This window comes from Suncus etruscus, chromosome 8 (genome assembly GCF_024139225.1).
Source record: "Suncus etruscus isolate mSunEtr1 chromosome 8, mSunEtr1.pri.cur, whole genome shotgun sequence".
NCBI classification, from domain to species: Eukaryota; Metazoa; Chordata; class Mammalia; order Eulipotyphla; family Soricidae; genus Suncus; species Suncus etruscus.
The window spans coordinates 124,403,891-124,422,411 of NC_064855.1; the positions used below are offsets into that span (position 1 = coordinate 124,403,891).

The 18,521-nt window shown below is 56.9% G+C and overlaps 2 protein-coding genes across 2 annotated transcripts in view; both read right to left on the reverse strand.

Moving 5' to 3' along the window:
• The window catches only part of ARHGEF7 (Rho guanine nucleotide exchange factor 7), a 496,685-nt gene that overhangs the window by 390,690 nt on the left and 87,474 nt on the right, over positions 1 to 18,521 (reverse strand). The gene's annotated exons all lie outside the window — the stretch shown is intronic.
• Positions 11,268 to 16,203, reverse strand: LOC126016025 (nascent polypeptide-associated complex subunit alpha, muscle-specific form-like). Its single transcript, XM_049778536.1, has 3 exons — positions 16,052 to 16,203; positions 14,228 to 15,737; positions 11,268 to 12,472 (listed from the first exon to the last, which is right to left on the reverse strand). Exons 1-3 carry the CDS (start codon positions 16,201 to 16,203, stop codon positions 11,285 to 11,287), a joined length of 2,850 nt encoding a protein of 949 aa, XP_049634493.1. The 3' UTR covers positions 11,268 to 11,284.

The following is an 18,521-nucleotide window of genomic DNA, read 5'->3' on the forward strand; positions in this document are numbered from 1 at the left end:
CCTCCGCAGAAGCGGGTCCCGCAGCCCCGCGCGCCCCGGCACCCGCGCGCACAGCGCACAGCGGAGGCTCCGGCCCCGGGCCTGATGGGCAGGCGCGCCAGGCGGGGATCGCATCCCAGGGGTGCCTGGGTCTGGGTTGGGGTGTCTGGGTCTGGGCTTGCGGGTGTCTGGGTCTGGGTTTGGAGTGCCTGGATCTGGGTTTGGGGTGCCTGGGTCTGGGGTTGGGGTGTCTGGGTCTGGGTTTGGAGTGCCTGGGTCTGGGCTTGGGGTGCCTGAGCCTGTGCTCAGCTCCGCCTCTCCCTCCTTCCTCGGTTCTTTGCTGAGTCTCCTGAGACCAAGCTGTTTGCCCGCCGGGTGCTGCGGTGGAGCCATGCTCGGCGCGGAGCCCCTTCCCGCAGCCAACCCCACGGTGCTCAGGGATCTCCCTCAGAGGTGCTCAGGGCGCCTGGAGGGAACTCGGTGCCAGGAAGGCCGCCCTTTACCCGCTGTGCCCTCTGGCTTGAGCAGATTTCCACAAAGGGGCGCTTGGTTGAAGGTGTATGGGTGGAGGTTTTGCAGGTGCCTGTCTGATGGGGCTCAGGTCTGCTGGGGGGTAAGAGGGGGGAGAGAGAGAGGAGAGAGAGAGAACGTGTGTGTGTGTGTATATTGTGAGGATGAGTGCATATGCGTGGAGAAAGTGTGTGTGAATGTACAGGTGTGACTAGATGCGTGGATATGAAGAGTGAGAATGAGTGCATATGCGTGCGGTGAGTGAGTGTGGGTGCGTGCGTGTTGGTGAGGATGTATGCACGTGACCGAGAAAATATGTGTGTGCGAGTGATAGCATATCCATGTATGTGGTAAGAGGATGTCTATGACAGTGTCTCGAATGTGCGTGACAGTGTGTTTATTATGAGGATGAGAGTGAATGTGTGAGTATGACTGAATGTGAATGTGCGTGTCTATGTGAGTGTGGATGAGTGCATGGGTGTGTGACTGAGAGAAAGTGTGTGTGGGGCCGGAGAGATAACACAGCGGTAGGGCATTTGCCTTGCATACAGCCGGCTGACCCGAGAGGGACCCAGTTCGCTTCCCGGCATCCCATATAGTCCCCCAGCCTGCCAGGGGCGATTTCTGAGTGTAGAGCCAGGAGTGACTCCTGAGCACTGCTGGGTGTAGCCCAAAAACCAATCAATCAATAAAAAATTTAAAAAAAGAGAGAAAGTGGGCCGGAGAGATAGCATGGAGGTAAAGCGTTTGCCTTTCATGCAGGAGGTCATCGGTTCGAATCCCGGCGTCCCATATGGTCCCCTGTGCCTGCCAGGAGCAATTTCTGAGCCTGGAGCCAGGAATAACCCCTGAGCACTGCCTGGTGTGACCCAAAAACCAAAAAAAAAAAAAAAAAAAGAGAGAGAGAAAGTATGTATAAGATGACACCCAGCAATTGACCCAAAACAAAGTCTTTCCCCATCTTCCTCTTTCCTTAAAACCTCTCCTTTTGATAGGTGAAAGCTCACCTGAATTTTATTTTATTCAACCTCCCCAGCCCAGTTTGTTGGGGACTGACTTACTAAAGAGGTAGTTCTGGCTTGGCTCAGAGAGATCATGAGGCACAGACTGGTTCCTGACTGGCTTGGTTTATTAATCTTTCATCACTATCTTGTTTCTTCAGACCCATCTGCCTAGGGGTTATAGATATGACGCGGGGCCTGAGCGGTGGCGCAGGGGCCGGAGCAGTTGTGCAAAGTGGTAGGGCGTCTGCCTTGCACATACTAATCTAGGACAGATCGAGGTTCAATCCCCCTGCATCTCATATGGTGTCCCGAGCCAGGAAAGATTTCTGAGCTCACAGCCAGGAGGAACCCCAGAGGGTAACCGGGTGTGGCCCCAAAAAAACAAAAATAAAATAATGAGGGCCAGAGAGATAGCATGGAGGTAAGGCGTTTGCCTTGCATGCAGAAGGTCGGTGGTTCAAATCCCGGCATCCCATATGGTCTCCCGAGCCTGCCAGGAGCGATTTCTGAGCATAGAGCCAGGAGTAATTCCTGAGCGTTGCCGGGTGTGACCCCGCCCAAAAATAAAAAAACAAAAAAATACGGTGCATGAGGTGATCTCACAACTCGTGGGTTTTATTTTACGTAAGTGTGTACGTTCAAGTGCATGTGAGCATGAGTATGGGTGTGACTGAGTGTGAGATGTTAGGATGAGAATTCCACAAACCCCAGAGCAGGAGCGGGAGTCCCTGCCTCCAATCTGGTGGGAGGAGGACGTGAATCCAGTACTGATTCTAGCACAGGAAATAATCCATGCACATGATCGGGAAAGGACAGCAAGCCAGGAGCCCACACCACGCTGCAAGTTGAGCCCACAAGCTAGCAGCTCCATCAAAGCTAGCCAAGATGGCAGCTTTTCCTCCGGAGGTGGGGGTTCCCCGGGAGTCTTTTTTGGAAAAACAACGCCCACGTCCAAGAGGGGGGGGGCAAAATCAAGAGAAAACCGGCCAACACTAACAACTGAGTGCATGTGGTGAGAGCATGTCTAACAGTGTGTTGAGTGGGTGTCAGTGTGTGTATAAGAGTGCGGATGTGTGTGTGTGTGTGTGTCTGACTGATGTAAGAATATGTCTGTGCAGTGTGTTGAGTGTGATATTGAATGCATGTATATGAGTGTATGTGTGTGTGTTGTGTATGTGAGAGCGTCTGTGAATGCAAATGCACGTGTGTGTGTGTGTGTGTGTGTAGTGGATGCCGGCTGCCCAGCCAGTAGGGGAAATGTCATCTCAGCCTGGGTGAAAGGTAGATGGCACAGGGGAGGGCCTCGAGTGCTCTTGTGACGTGTCACGTTCTCTAGGAGATCGGTTAAGGTTTGGTTCCCAACGAGCTCCCAGACAGGAAAGGCAGTTCCCGTTCCCCTGTCCGATTAGGTCAGGGGGAACAGTTCCAGTTGTAGAGATCCGCAGAAAATAATCCACACAGTGGAAAGGTACAAGAACGGGTTCAGGAAATCCAGTGCTGGCAAGGAATTCAAACCACAAAAGCCTTCTGCTCCTAAGATGGAGCGCAGCTCAGTGGAAGAAGACCGAAGAATGAGTCTCTGCCTTCCTCAGACCCTTGCTTTTATCGACAAGAATCAGGTCCCACCCTAAGGAGGGAGAGGGATACCAAGTGGGGAATAATCCGGGGTCGGAGAGATAACATGGAGGTGAGGCGTTTGCCTTGCATGCAGAAGGACGGTGGTTCGAATCCTGGCATCCCATAGGGTCCCCTGAGCCTGCAAGGAGCGATTTCTGAGCTAGAGCCAGGAGGAACCCCTGAGCGCTGTCCAAAAAACAAACAAACCAAAAGTGGGGAATAATCCAATAATCCCATCACCAGATCACAACCTAGGGTGGAGTACAATTATTAATTAGGGAAGGATCAGTGATCCAACACTCTTGGTGCCCTACCTGTGTCCGGATCTCTTCCTGCTCACCCCGGCCCTGTCGAAGCACTACGGCCCTGCCTGCCACCCTTTGCCACCCTGGGACCCTTCGCCAGCTCTGCGCGTGGCTCTTTCTCTGCTGCAGCAGCAGATGCACTGCGAGGCCGGCCAGTCAGGCGCAGACAGAAGGGTGTTGTGTATGTAAATATTTTAGGGGATTACTATGTTACTCACCCTAAACTGATTGGTGATTGTGCCCTACCCTAGGGTGTGACCTGGCATTCTGCCCCCACCCTAGGGTGGTACCTGATTCTGCTTCCACCATTGGGTGGTATCTGATCCCACCATTGGGTGGTACCTGACTCTGGGGGATAAAAACAAGGGTCTGTGGAAGGCCGAGGCTTTTTTGCTGTAACTGAGGCTGAGTCTTTGGACTTCAGTTTTTTTTTTTGTTTTGTTTTGTTTTTTTTGGTTTTTGGGCCACACCCAGTAACGCTCAGGGGTTACTCCTGGCTATGTGCTCAGAAGATGCTCCTGGCTTGGGGGACCATATGGGACACCGGGGGATCGAACCGCGGTCCGTCCAAGGCTAGCGCAGGCAAGGCAGGCACCTTACCTTTAGCGCCACCGCCCGGCCCCCTGGACTTCAGTTTTGTCCACCGAATAAAGCTAATATTTCCACAAGCCTGACTGTCTGCGAGCTGTTTACCCACCGTTTCACCTCAGAACCGTGGGCTAGACAGGGTGGCAGACGCGTGCTCCGAGCTGGAAGAGAAAGGCCTCATCCTCCATCCCACCATCAGTCAACCTCTTCAGGGGCTGACTTGCAACAAAGGGTTGTCTCTGAAAGTGGGCCTGTAGTCCCACCAACGACCTTCCAGGTGGGGAGCTGTGGCGAGCGGAATAGAGAGTAAGGGACGAGGTGCTCGGAGTCGGTTGGGGCGGTTGACTGGCCGGCTTGGGGTGTGTTTTTGTTCCTTCGGCGTCAGTCGTCCCTGGCCGGCGGGCGGGCCAGACGTCTGTCTGCACGGCTTTGTGCGCCAGTGAGTCCGGTGGTCCTGCTGTCACCTGCGCAGCAAGCAGCTCCTCGTACTTGATTTTGAGGGCACTGTTCTGCGAGTCCACCTCGTGCCGCAGGCAGGTGCCGCGCTGCCCCGACTCCTCCTCCACCGCCTGCCGCTCATGGGGCCTGCGGCATGGCCACAGCGCTGCGCTCCTGCTCCTGTTCCTGCTGCTGCTGCTGCTGCTGCTCCTCCTACTCCTCCTACTCCTCCTACTCCTACTCCTCCTCATCCTCCTCCGGGCTCCGCTCGCTCTGCAGGGACGCGATCTTCTCCCCCAAGACGTGGTCCTGACCTACACCAAGTGTCTCCCCTGGCTCCGGCTCCGCTGCTCTGCTGACTTCAGCTCCTTCCTCCACTTGGCTCTGGAGAGGTTCAGTGTTTGGCCTGAGATACTCGATGATTCCCGTGAAACTCAGAATCCGAACCTTCAGCCGTGAGCGAGGCCTTGCTTTCAGCAACTAGTTTAGGACTCGTGTCTCCCAGCCCCCGGTATGCGACTGTCACCTTCGAGAGTTGCTCATTTATCTGCCTCAGAAGCTCGATCTCCTGGAATTGCGCCTGATTGGTCGCGTACATCTGCTGCAGACTCCTCTAGCTCTGTGTTCAAGTCCAGTCAAGTCTTACCAAGCGGAAGATCTTTCGAGAGGTCCTGGTGGTGTTGGCACCGCTCGCCCTCCTTCCCCTTGAACTCCTCCATCAGGTTTTCCGACACATCTCACTAGGTTCCTCCGGGGCAGCGGCCCGACGCCAAGCTCCAGCCTCCACCGCTTGGGAGGGACCCCTTCCTTGGTCAGGCATGCCAGCGCCCGCAGCCCAGAGCAGCTGGGCTCCCCCAGCTCCACACCACCTCCAGAGAAGGCGCTCTCAAGGAGATCTTCAGCTGCATCAGTAAAACTAAGCAGGAGATCATGAGCAGAGAGGAACGAGTACCGGGCTCTTGCCCCACACCCTAGATCGCTGGCCTGCTCACCGGAGGCTTCCTTCCCCCTTCTGTCTACCTCCCCTCACCCCATGTTTTTGAGACACAGACCCCCAATCTGATCCTAGCTCATGTGCCCCATTGCCCCACGCTTTGGCACTTTTAGAAAGTGGGTGCAGCAGGGAGAGAGAATGGCTACACACACAGGGCCCATTTAAGCATCTCAAGAACTGCCCTGGAAGACTGGCCTCTGGCTGGCACCCAGGTCAGACTGTGATGCCCTGAAACACCCCCATCCTGGAGGGCTCTGAGCAGTTCTGGGTGTGGATGGCCACGAGCCATGGTTCCCAGACTACAGTGCCAGGAACTGAACTGTGAATGCTGTGAAGGCAGCAGAGAAATGAATGAATGCTCAGGGCGTGTGGGCATCTCATCCAGGATAAATGGCTTTAATAGGGACTTCTGGCCTGAAGGTTTTACTGCTGCTACCAGTTCAATTGTGACTGACGCAGGTAACCCTGATCTGTCCAAATCCAGGGCTGCCTGGAGGAAGGGCAGGTCACCTTGTTGGTCTGTACCTCGGATTATCTCTGCCCAGCTTTTGGGGTTCTGGCATTTGGAAGCAGACACTGGCTGTTTCCTGTTCCTTTCTTACACAGACATGTGTTGTGTATGTAAACATTTTTATGGGATTATTATGTTACTGACCCTACCCTGATTGGTGATTGTGCCCTACCCTAGGGTGTGACCTGGCATTCTGCTCCCATCCTAGGGTGATACCTGATTCTGCTCCCACCATTGGGTGGTACCTGATTCTGGGGCATAAAAGCAAGGGTCTGTGGAAGGCGAGGGGCCTATTCTTAGGCCTTTTGGCTTCGGCCTCTTCACGGAATAAAGAGCTGTTTTCTTCGGAAGCCTGACTGCCTGTTGGCTTTCTTCCCGCCGCATTCACCTCAGAACCTTCGGCTGAACAGGGTAACAGACACGTGGTCCAAGCTGGAGGAGAAAGGCCTCATCCTCCATCCCTCCATCAGTCAACCTGATTTGCAACAGACATGAAGGGGCCAGTTGAAGCCCTGTGCCCACTCCTGCTGAGCTGGCAAAGAGAGCCTGACACTGCTCGGGCTCATTCCTATTCCATCCCCTCTGCTCCTTGACTAACCAGTATTGATGCTTTGACTGTATTAATAAACTCACTTGCCTACTTTTTATATTTTTTATTTTATTTTATTTTATTTTTTTGGTATTTGGGCCACACCCTGTGACACTCAGGGGTTACTCCTGACTATGCGCTCAGAAATCGCTCTTGACTTGCCTACGGTTTAATTTAAGACTTTAGAATTTTAAGACACTATGAGAACTGAAGTTTCAGTTGTTGTATATTTATTTCTAAAACCCCAGTAAAATTTCCTGTGAAAGTGAAAAACAAACAAAAATACCCTCTAGCCAGCCAGTCAACTGCTCTCCCCCACTCTTTATTCTGCTCTCCACAGCACCCCCACCTGGAAGACCTGGTGGGACAACAGGCAGACTTTCCTAGAGAACACTCCCCTAGCCAAAAGACCCCTCACAGTGCAGTGCCCAGGGCTGGAGAGGCTGGGTGCTCTGATCCACAGTTCACACTGGCCAGTCCACAGCGCCCAGGGTCCTCGGTGCCCTCTGGTGGCCACACCGAAAACTGCCAAGGGCGGTCGCTTAGAAAAGCAAGGTGGTGGGGCCGGGTAGGTGGCGCTGGAGGTAAGGTGTCTGCCTTGCAAGCGCTAGCCAAGGAAGGACCGCGGTTCGATCCCCCGGCGTCCCACATGGTCCCCCCAAGCCAGGGGCGATTTCTGAGCACATAGCCAGGAGTAACCCCTGAGCGTCAAACGGGTGTGGCCCAAAAACCAAAAAAAAAAAAAAAAAAGAAAAGCAAGGTGGTTTCCTTGAAGGCTCCAGTTCCGGCTGGACACAGTGGGGTGGGGGTCACCCCCACCCAGGAGCATCCCAGATTTGCACCCACCAAAGGTGCCTCGGCCCTGCGTGGTGGATGACAGCAGCCCCAGAGGCGCCCCAGTGCACCCTTGTGCTCACAGCGGTTAGAAGGCATGATGGGGCCCCTCACACACTACAGCATAAATTTCACCCACTGAAAAGGCTTTTATGAAAAAGCTAAAAGTGGGGGTTAGAGAGACAGGCAGAGGGGAGGGCATTTGCCTTGCACAGGGCTGCCCTGGGCTCAATCTTCGGCATCCCATACCACCTGAGGAGAGCTAGAATTCACCCCTGCTCTGCTTTATGAGGGTATACATAAATAAGTTAAAAGTCTGAGATGAGGGGCCGAGGGATAGCACATCAGGGAAGGCATTTGCTTTGCACAAGGCCCACTGAGGTTCTATCCTGGGCACTCCACAGGATCTCTAGAGCACTGTCACAAGAGTTCCTGAGTGCAGAGCCAGGAGTAACCCTGAGCACTGTCGGGTGTGGCAAAATAATCATTAAAAGTCCAAGATGAGGGTCTGGAACAGTGGCACAGGTGGTAGAGTGTCTGCCTTGCACGTGCTAACCTAGGATGGACTGCGGTTTGATCCCCCGGAGTCCCATATGGTCCCCTGTCACCCCTCCCAGTGTAAAATGCTAATTTTATCTAGTCAGACCTGCCCACGTCTAGGAGGGGTGTATGGAAGGGAACAAAAGGGTTGCCTGAGGAGTGTAAGGAGATTGAGAAGGAAGCAAGAAGCGGCTGGAGCAGCTGGCAGCATGGAGAGTTATAAGGGACAGTTTTAAATGCAGGGCTGCTTATGGGGCACCTGAGCATGTCTGTAGCTCCTGGGGGAGGTCCCTGTGTGGAGGATGACGGGCCGAATTGGCCAGGAGGACAGTGGGTGAGGTTTGGACAGACACACTTGTGACCCTCATGAGGTGACAGTTCTACGTGTTGTGTATGTAAATATTTTAGGGGATTATTATGTTACTGACCTTACCCTGATCGGTGATTGTGCCCTACCCTAGGGTGTGACCTGGCATTCTGCCCCCACCCTAGGGTAGGACCTGATTCTGCTTCCACCATTGGGTGGTACCTGATTCTGGGGGATAAAAACAAGGGTCTGTGGAAGGTGAGAGGCTTTTTGCTGGAACTGAGGCTGAGTCTTTGGACTTCAGTCTTGTCCACCGAATAAAGCTAGTATTTCCACAAGCCTGACTGTCTGCGAGCTGTTGACCCGCCGCTTCACCTCAGAACAGTCGGCTAGACAGGGTGGCAGACGCGTGCTCCGAGCTGGAAGAGAAAGGCCTCATCCTCCATCCCTCCATCAGTCAACCTCTTCAAGGGCTGACTTGCAACACTACGGAGGGGGTGACTTCCTGTGGTGACAGATCCACTGAAAGGATACTATTCTGAGGTTATAGTCTTACAAGGGAGGTTGCCCTGAGGCGATGCCCTGCAGGGTGGGGTGACTGTCCTGAGGTAACAGTTCTACAGGAGGATATAACTTATTTGGGGGGGGGCATGACTTCTTGAGGTGACAAACCTACTGAAGGAATACTATTCTGAAGTGACAGTCCTACAGGAGAGGATTCTCTGAAGTGATGCCCATGCAAGTTGGGGGGTGACTGCCCTGAGGTGACAGACCTATTGAAGGCGACACTATTCCGAGGTGATAGTCCTACAGAGGAGGATCCCCTGAGGTGATGCCCATGAAGGGTGTGGTGACTGTTCTGAGGTGATAGTTCAACATTAAAAGATGACTCTTCTGGGGCCGGAGAGATAGCATGGAGGTAAGGCATTTACCTTTCATGCAGAAGGTCATCGGTTCGAATCCCGGTGTCCCATATGGTCCCCCGTGCATGCCAGGAGCAATTTCTGAGCACGGAGCCAGGAAAAACCCCTGAGCGCTGCCGGGTGTGACCCAAAAACCACAAAAAAAAAAAAAAAAAAAGATGACTCTTCTGAGGTGAAGGTCATGGTCCTGAGGTGACAACCCTAAGGAAGAGGCTGATAGCTTTGAGGTGATGCCCCTGCAGGAGGAGGTGACCATCTTGAGGTGACAGTCCTGCCAAAGGGGGTACTTCCTTGGAGGACTGGGTGGCTGTCCTGAGGTCACATCCCTTCAGGAGGGAGGCCCGTCCTGTGATGATGCCCCTTTCTTGAGGGACATAACATCATCTGTCGCCTCATATGAGCCCTCAGCGCCTGGCTGATGGTTGCTCCTGGCCCAGCACTCACTAGGCAGCTGGCCCACTGGGCACCATGCTTGATAGCTTCGGGCTCGCTGCTCCCTAGATCCTTATTAGGAAATGTAGCAGAACCCACCTGCCCGGCGCCCGCCAGACTCTGGATTCCAGGACTTGCTGTCCCTCTGTCTCAGTGACCCGCAGATTCCAGTCATTCTTTCCGCCTCCTGTAATAAGACATGGGGCTCTGTCAGCATAGATGCTGCCTTTAAAAATAGCAGCTCCCAGGCACCCCCTCCCTGCTCCTCCAGAAAGGCTCATATGTTCTTCTCTGGATCAGCCCCACTGGCTCCTCTGGGCCAGGCTTGCCCAGTCCCCAAGAACTGTGAACACAGCACCAGGAGCTACCCTGGGGGACACAGCGTGAAAGTACCTTCCTGCAGGCCACACCATAGAAGCAAGCCCATGGAATCCGTGTGCTCCATATGAACCAGACTTCCGTGTCCCGACCCCACACCTTCTGCTCTGAGATGAGGACCCGCCCCTCTAGCAGAGTGCCGTGAGAGCCCCGTCCTGGTTCAGCTCGCCCCATGCCAGATCACCACTCAGAACCCTTTGATCAGTTATCACACAATCTTTCGTTACGCCCAATGATGGTCACACACATGGTTGGGTCACAGTAAAGATCACAGTGATGGTCTCATATGGTGACCGTCACACATGGTGATGGTCACATATGGGCATGGTCACACATATGATCATCATACACTGTGATGGTCACACGTTACACACAGCAAAGGTCACACATGTGCAGTCAAACACATGATAGTATCATACATGGTGATGGTCACACAGCAGCCCCAGCTGCTAGTACAGAAAATCAGATGAGTATGCTTAAGCTGAGGTCTGTGAGGGGTGACCTGACACTGGGGAGAGTGTCATGCAACCTGGGCCAAGGAGGGGGCCCAGACTTCATCCACCCAGCCTCCCCCTTCAGTTCTCTGAGCACTTGTGTGTGGGTGTGGGAGAACCCCACACTTCCTGACCTTGCTCACACTTGGATCAGAAGGGCCCTGTCGAGGGGCCCGTGCGGTGGCGCTAGAGGTAAGGTCCCTGCCTTGCCTGCGCTAGCCTAGGAACGGACCCCCGGTGTCCCATATGGTCCCTCAAGCCAGGAGCGACTTCTGAGCGCATAGCCAGGAGTAACCCCTGAGCGTTACCGGGTGTGGCCCAAAAACCAAAAGAAAAAAAAAGAAGCTCCCTGTTGAACCTCCAGTCTGCAGCCCTGTATAGCTGGGTCATGCTCAAGAGACAATGGGAGCAGGAGAGTGGTGGGCACAGAGGCTTCATGCCAGCAATGCTGCCAGGAGTTCTGTTCATGGAGATAGCTCCCATGCACGCTCATGGGACCTACATCCCACACACTTAGTTGTCCTGTGCAACCTCATGGTACTGTTTTCCCCAACCCCAAGCTAATGGGGACCCATGCCCATACCCATTTATGTATCACCCAGTGCCATCCCCTTAAGCTCAGGGAACCTGTATTCATAGCCTATCTGTGAGTCCCCGTGGTGCCCTCCTCCTGAACTAAGGATCCACACGTGAGCAGAAAGCAGTGGGGCTCAGCACACAGTCACTTTATTTCCTCTGCTGTGATGATGCTCTGCAGAGTGACAGGGACAAGGGTTCCAGACGCAGGTCCTGCTGTGCGAGGGCTGGGGCAGGATGGCCACCAGGTGCAGAAAGCGAGGCCTCACTTTGGGGGCTGGAAGGTGTCACTGGCCCTGATGCCCATAGGCCTGAAGGAGTGCTCGAAGGCCCCCTCGTCTCGGAAGCTCTGGGCCCTGTATTTGGCCAGGGCAGCTGGTCTTGTCCACTGACCCTCCTCCTTTGTGTCTCTTCTGGTACCACTGGTGTTGGAGGGATCCTGCAGGTCTGGGATGGGGGGTGTTTGGCTGCCACCCTCTGGTGTTGGCACTGGGTGTTGGAATGTTGGGCTCTTGGGCCAGCCGTCTCCTACACTGGGTTGTATCCCAGGGTACCCCTGAGAGGCTGGCATCTGAAGCTCCGGAAGCCTTTCTTCTGCTGTGGGGGCTGCCGCCATGTCACGGGGTGCTGTCCGGTTCACCTGGGCTCCAGCCTGGACACTATCCTCCCAGGTGGGAGCCTGGATGGGGCCTGGAGCCTGTACCTCGGGGAGTCCAGCATTCAGGGCTGAACTCTGAGCCTCTGTCCCCAGGGTATGTAGTCCTGAGGTCTCCAGCTGGCACTCACTCCCCCGAGGCCTCTCTCTAATCCCCTCTTCTAGGGGAGCAGCGGTCCATGTGCTGGGGGCCAGCAACTGTGTCCCCCGACAGTCACCAGCCTTCTGGGGTACCCTGTCAGTCCATGGCTCTTCTGCCACTGAGCATCCTTGGGGTAGCTGGTGGGGAGCTATCGTGAACCCAACAGGAAGCTGGACCTTAACGTTGGCAGGAGGTGGCCAGACCTGGGTGTGGGGGTGCTGCAGGGTCACCACGTTGGGGATTGCTGCCTGCTCACCTGAGAGGGTTGCTTCGGGCTCTTCTGGCCTTCCTGGGGTCTCCACAGCTTCCTCTGGGGGCATAGTTAGGGAAGGGGCTCTTGGGGCTGAAGCCTGCCTCTGCCCAGGGTGTCGGCCTGGCTGTGAGGGCTCGCGTGGGGCTGGGGGGCGGCAGCTGTGGTTGAGGGCGGGGGTCTGTTCCTGGAGAACTTGACTGTGCTGCCCCCCATTCCGGGCACCCTGCTCCCCTGCCTTGTTCGGTTGGTTCCCCGAGCTGTGATTCTGAGTGTTTTTGGCAACTAGTACCTGCTCTCCTGGGCATGGTCCATCTTTGTGGGGGTTGCAGTGGGCAGCCCCTTGTTCGGGCATGACACTGTGCTCAGGTGGGGTCCCCACCCCTGTCCTGACCATCGGCAGCACCTGGAGCCCAGGTAAGAACCTCTGTGTAGACCTGGAGGCCTGCGGACCAGCAAGGTCAGCTTGGCTAAGTTTTCTACAAGGGCGGCTTGGGGCTGCTCCCAGTTGGGGGGCATCGTCCTCACTTCTCAACACCCCATCTGCTTCCCACTGCTGAGCTAGGCCTAGTCCTGACCCTCCTGGCCCAGCAGTGCTCAGCCCTACAGAGCCCACAAGTGAACTGGGTGTCTCACTCATTGTGCTATATCCAGCCTGTGTGCTGTGTTTCCCAGGTGTCCTCCCAGGTGTGCCGTGTCCCCTAGGTATCCCTCCAGAAGTGCTATGTCTCCCAGGTGTCCCACGAGGTGTGATGTGTTCCTCAGGGGTCCCTCCAGATGGGTCATGTCCTCCAGGTGTCCCTCCAGAAGTGCTGTGTCCCCCAAGTTTCTCCCCAGGTGTGCCATGTTCCCCAGGGATCCCCCCAGGTGTGTCACGCCCCCCAGATGTCCCCTCAGGTGTGCCATGTTCCCTAGGGGTCCCCCCAGCTGTGTCATGTCCTCCAGGTGTCCCTCCAGAAGTGCTGTGTCCCCCAAGTTTCTCCCCAGGTGTGCCATGTTCCCCAGGGATCCCCCCAGGTGTGTCACGCCCCCCAGATGTCCCCTCAGGTGTGCCATGTTCCCTAGGGGTCCCCCCAGCTGTGTCATGTCCCCTAGGTGTCCCTCTACTATTTCCCCCAAGGGTCCCCTTAGATGTGCCATGTCCCCCAGGTGTCCCTCCAAGTGTGTCATGTCCCCCAGGTGCCCCCGTAGGTGTGCCGTGTCTCTCAGGTGTCTTTCCAGATGTACTGTGTTCACCAGGTGTCCCAGCAGGTGGACTGTGTCCCTCAGAGGCCCCAGCAGGTAGGCTGTGCCCCCCAGGAATACTGGCAGATGTGCTCTTCCCTGAAGCTTCCCTTGCGGGAGTGCTAGATCTCATAGCAGGTACACTGGACTCAGATGGGGCAGTAGCAGGTGTGCTGGATCCCGCTGGTGCACTGGATCTTACAGGTGTGCTGGGTCCCACAGGTGTGATGGATTTGCCAGGTGCTCCAGCAGGTACACTGGACTCAGATGGGGCAGTAGCAGGTGTAGCACTGGATCCCACAGGTGTGATGGATTTGCCAGGTGCTCCAGCAGGTACACTGGAATCTGATGGGGCAGTAGCAGGTGTGCTGGATCCCGTTGGTGCACTGGATCTTACAGGTGTGCTGGGTCCCATAGGTGTGATGGGTTTGCCAGGTGCCTCAGCAGGTGTGCTAGATTTCACAGGTGCCCTGGCAGGTACACAGGACTCAGATGAAGCTGCAGCAGATGTGCTGGATCCCTCAGGTATGCCAAGCCCCGCAGGTATGGTAGGTTCCATAGGTGACCCAGCAGGTACACTGGACTCAGATGGGACAGCAAGAGGTGTGCTGGGTCCCACAGATATCCCGGCAAACGTGCTGAGTTCTGCAGATGTTCTGAGTCCTAGAGGTGTGCTAGGTCCCATAGGTTCCCCAGCAGGTGCACTGCATTCAGATGGGACAGCAGCAGGTGTACTGAGTCCCACTGGTGCCCTGGCAGATGCGCTGGGTTCTGCAGATGTGCTAGGTTTCACAAGTGTGCTGAGTCCTACAGGTGTCCTGGGTCCTTCAGGGGTGCCGGGGCTCACAGATGTTCCTTCAGGTGCTCTGGGTCCTGTAGGTGCCCTGGCAGGTGTGCTAGATTCCTCAGGTGTTCCTGCAGGTGTGCTGGGCCCCACAGGTGTCACAGTAGGTGCACTGGGCGCAGGTGGGGCAGTGGCAGGTGTGCTGGGTGTCCCGGGGGCACCTGCCGCTCCAGGCCCGGGCTCCGTCCCCCAACCATGAGGGTGGGTGACTCCCCTGTAGGGCACCCCCTGCAGCATGCCAGGTGGGACGGGCATCTCATAGACCACGGGGTGCCTGAGGGTCACGTGCAGGGCCTCGAGGGCGGGCTGCGTGTGACGCGTGGCCTGGGCGTGCTGCAGACTGAGTGGGGGGATGAGTGCGGGCTGGTCCTGCCGGGCACACTCAGCATCCCTCTCCACCTCCATTTTAGTCGCCCCCCGCGCCCTCTGTGGACTGGCCCAAAGGGCGGCTGCGTGCTCCCCACTCCCTGCCTGGGGCCCTGCTGCCGGCACCTGCATAGGCAGGGCCCCCTCCAGGAGGGAGGCAGGGGACGAGGCTGGCTCAGGGGCAGGCTGGGGTCCGTCCGTGGGGCTCCCCCTATCCATCGAGGCACTGGCGTCCCCAGGAGCCAGTTGTGGGAGAAGGGATGCCGGAGAGCACTCCCCAGCTAGAGGGCACTCCTCTGGCCACGGCCCCCTAGGTTCCTGCCCTGCAGCGGGAGCTGTGGGCGCCTTTTCAGGGCCCAAGGGGCTCCTTCTGGGGCCAGGGCACAGCCAGCTGCCAGCACCGCGTGCCACGGTGGTGGCCACGCTGACGGCGAGCGCGGGCTCAGCCGCGCAGGCCAGGAAGCGGGCCGGGGGCGAGCGGAAGCAGGAGCTGGCCAAGGTGCTGGTGCGGAGCAGGCGGTTTTCGGGCCTGTGCACCTCCCCGCGGGGCGCCCCGGCGTTCAGGCAGCCGCTCTGCTCGAACTTGTCCCGCAGCCTCGCCAGCACGGAGCCCCCCCGGGCCCCGCCTCCGGTTCCGAGGCGCCCTGCGGCGGCGGGCGGACCCTCCGGAGGCCGCCTGCTCGCGCCCCTCTCGGTGGCGGCCAGCAGCACCCGCAGGATGCTCTTCACGGCGCTCTTCCCCCCGGGGGGCCCCTTCCGGGCCTTCCGGCCGCGCCCCGGGCTGCTGGGGCCCTCCTTGGTCTTCCCCAGCAGTCTGTGGATGGTGGCGGCCACCTGGCTGCAGCCCGGAGCTGGCCTGTCCTTGGCTATCAGCCGCCCCACCTCCCGGCTCTTCTTGAGGGGCCCTCGGCCGGTGCCCATGAACTTGGCACGCAGGAGCTGGAAGCGGGTGGGCTGCGGGAGGGTGTCCTGGGGCGCCCCCCGGCCCTGTGGAGGGCGAGGGGGCTCCCCGGCCTGGGCCTCGCGCTGGCGAACGTAGAGCAGCAGGCTGCCGAGGATGGCGTGCAGGGCTGAGTTGCCCACGGCCCGGCCCAGCTTCTTCTTCAGCTCGGAGACGCCCAGAGCCTGCTCCCGGCTCCCTGCCGGGCCAGCTTTGGGGCTGTGGGGAGAAACCGTCATCACAGGCCTGCCCTCGTCTGCCCAAGGGGAGCCCGCGCACCAGACAGCTCTGCGGCTCCTGGAGGGAGACCAAGCACCTGGGGTCCGGCCAGGCCCTCTGTGCCCCCTTGCTCACCCAAAATGCCCACAGCACCTTTCTAGTCATGTGCTGAATCCAGGGCTGCTAGTGAGCAGCCCATGGGCTCGGTAACATCAGTGCCTGTGCCCTGGTGGCCCTGAGCCCACAGTGATATTAGTGGCTGAAGCCTGCTGGCCCCGAGCCCCACAGCACTGGGACATTCGTGATCGTGTCCTGTGGCCCTGCCTCATACCCCTTGAGGCGACCCTACCCAGGGAGAGGCACTGGCTGCAGGCAGAGGAGAAGTGGGGTACAGAAGCTTCCCCTCTGTTTTTCCCAATGTGTGGCACGTGGCATGTGGTGTGGACACTTCGGCCCCTAGGATGCACATGGTCACTCGTGCTGAGGGACCAGGGTCCAGTGCGCCCCTCTCCTTGGGCCCTGGGCCCCACAGCCACTGAATCATGACGGGATGTTCTCCCTGAGTTCACGGGTGTCTGCCCTGCCAGCACCATTGAGTCGTGACTGCAGGAGGCACTGCCCTGACATGGACTTGCCCAAGTGTGAGGTCCAGACTGGTATCTCCTGGGGCCCCTGAAGGCTGCTTCTGGGGACCCCCAGAAGAGCCCCAGATCCCAGCCTAATGGGTCTGGAGAGCTGCAGGACCAGGTTGAGGAGTCAGGGGGCAGATACGGGTGAAGTGGGGGGGCATTCGTGGCCACTGGAGCTGGGTCCTTAGTGCTGGGCTTTGGGTGCTGGACCCTGGGCTAATGGATCTGGGTGCTGGAACTAGATTCTGCATACTAAAGCTGAGTGAGTGCTGGGCTCTGGATGCTGGCCTGAGTGCTGGGCCTGGGAGCTGGACCTGGGTGCTGAGATAGAAGAATGTGTCCTGTTCTTGCATCGATCTGCGTTGCTAGGTTCTTTCACTACCCAGGCAGGAGAAGCAGCAGTCCCCAGCCTGCGTCGGTGGCCACATGCGAATATGCCAGGTGATTGGACTTAGCTACCACACTCCTCGGTCAGTGTTTGGGAGTCCGTCAGGATTAGCCACCTGAGGCCTGAGGACGGGAGAGGCTCTGCCTCAGGTTCTTGTGGGAATACAGCCCCTCTCTGCACAGCTGCTCTATGCAGTGGCTTCCAAGTGCATCTGACTGGCAGGGGCGGCAGGTGTAAGCGGTAGTGGTAGCGGGTATGAAAGGTGTGTCAGAAGTATCAGGCGTAACAGTGGCACCGGGTGCATCGTGTGTGTCAGAAGTGTCAGTCATAGTGGTTTTGGGAGTCTCACGTGTATTAGTGTAACAAGTGGTCAAGTGTAACAGGGATACCAGGTGCTCCATATGTCTAAGAAGGGTAAGGGTGATGGTGGTACCGAGTATCGGGCATCGCATATATACCAGGACTGTCACGTGTAACAGTGGCACCTTGCCATAGTACAGTACACCTTGTGTAGGTGCAGCATGTATATCAGGAGTGGTGGGTGTGTTAGATGTCAGATGTGTGTCAGCAGTGTCAGAGGGAATGGTAGTCGTGAGTACATTATACACAGAATGTGTCCCAGGAGAGTCTGGGGTAACAATGATGCCGAGTGTTGGGTGGAGCGCATGTCGGGAGGGTGGTCTGTCCGTCACAGTGGTGTCGGCATGCTAATGTGTGAGGTGGATGAGGAATGTCAGGTGTGACAGTGGGCCAGGCGTATCATGTGTACCAGGAGCGTTAATGTACCGGGACCATCAGGTGTAACGGTGGTCTTGAATGTATCAGGTGCACAGTGTGAGGGAGTGCCAGTTGTATTGGTGTTATTGAGTTAAGGTATATTGTGTGCAGCTCCGACAGTGGTGTATCGTCTGGATCAGATTATCGGATGGAACATGTGTCTCTAACAGTGGTAGCAGGTGTGTAGGTGTGATGGTGATGTCAGAGATGTCAGGTGGAAGGGTGGTACCAGGCGTATCTGGCAGATCAGGCTTAACGGGGGGCAGGAGTGTCAGGTATATTGGTGGTAACAGGTATATCAGATGTGTCAGAAAGCGGCTGTATCAGCTATAAGGTGCAACAGGATCAGGGATACAAGGGGGGCTCAGGGATCAGGGATATCAGGGATCCGGAGCATAAGAGGGCTTAGGGGCCTCCAGGTGGGCCGTAAGGGGCCTTACGGGGGCGTAAGATCAGGGGCTTAAGGAGTCAGGGGCTTCAGGCGATTATATGTAGTGGAGGATCGGGAGATCAGATGTATAGGGGACCGTAAGGTCTCAGAGGTCGAGTGTATAGAGCTTCAAGGATCTTAGAGGATCTAGTGTATAGGGGATCAAGTGTTTCAGAGATCTGGTGTACAGGGGATCAGGGGCCTCAGGGGATCGAGTTATGGGGTTCAGGGCAGTGTCCGAGGAGTGGGTGTGGCAGATGAGCAGTGCAGAGTCCCTGATGGATCTGGCCTCTCTGGATGCTGCTTGTGGGAAGCAGAGAGGGCAGTGGGGATGCAGGTGTGTGTGTGTGTGTGTGTGTGTGTGTGTTTGTGTGTGTGTGTGTGTGTTTGTGTGTGTGAGTGTGTGTGTGGCCCTGACTGCTGGGACGCCGACCTGGCCGTGGCTGGGGACCTGCATCCTGGCTGTCGTGCCCGCTACTACTCTTTACTGGGCTGTGTGCGGGTGCTGGGAGACTGCAGGAGAGATCTCAGGGCAGAGAGGCAGGCGAGGCTTCGGCTGGCTACGCTGCCGGTGAGCTCATCACTCCTGCTTCCAAGGTGCTCCAACTCACTAGCTGTGGCCAGCGAGTCCCCTTCAG

What these genes read in the sequence shown, in the direction of transcription:
- LOC126016025 (XM_049778536.1), bottom strand. Translation starts at nt 16,203, where the DNA reads ATGATTCAGTGGCTGTGGGGCCCAGGGCCCAAGGAGAGGGGCGCACTG. An exon ending in AAAACAGAGGGGAAGCTTCT is followed by an intron (nt 15,738 to 16,051) that starts GTACCCCACTTC and finishes GTCTCCCTCCAG; the next exon opens with GAGCCGCAGAGCTGTCTGGT. An exon ending in GTGCACCTACTGTGACACCT is followed by an intron (nt 12,473 to 14,227) that starts GTGGGGCCCAGC and finishes CCTGGGCTCCAG; the next exon opens with GTGCTGCCGATGGTCAGGAC.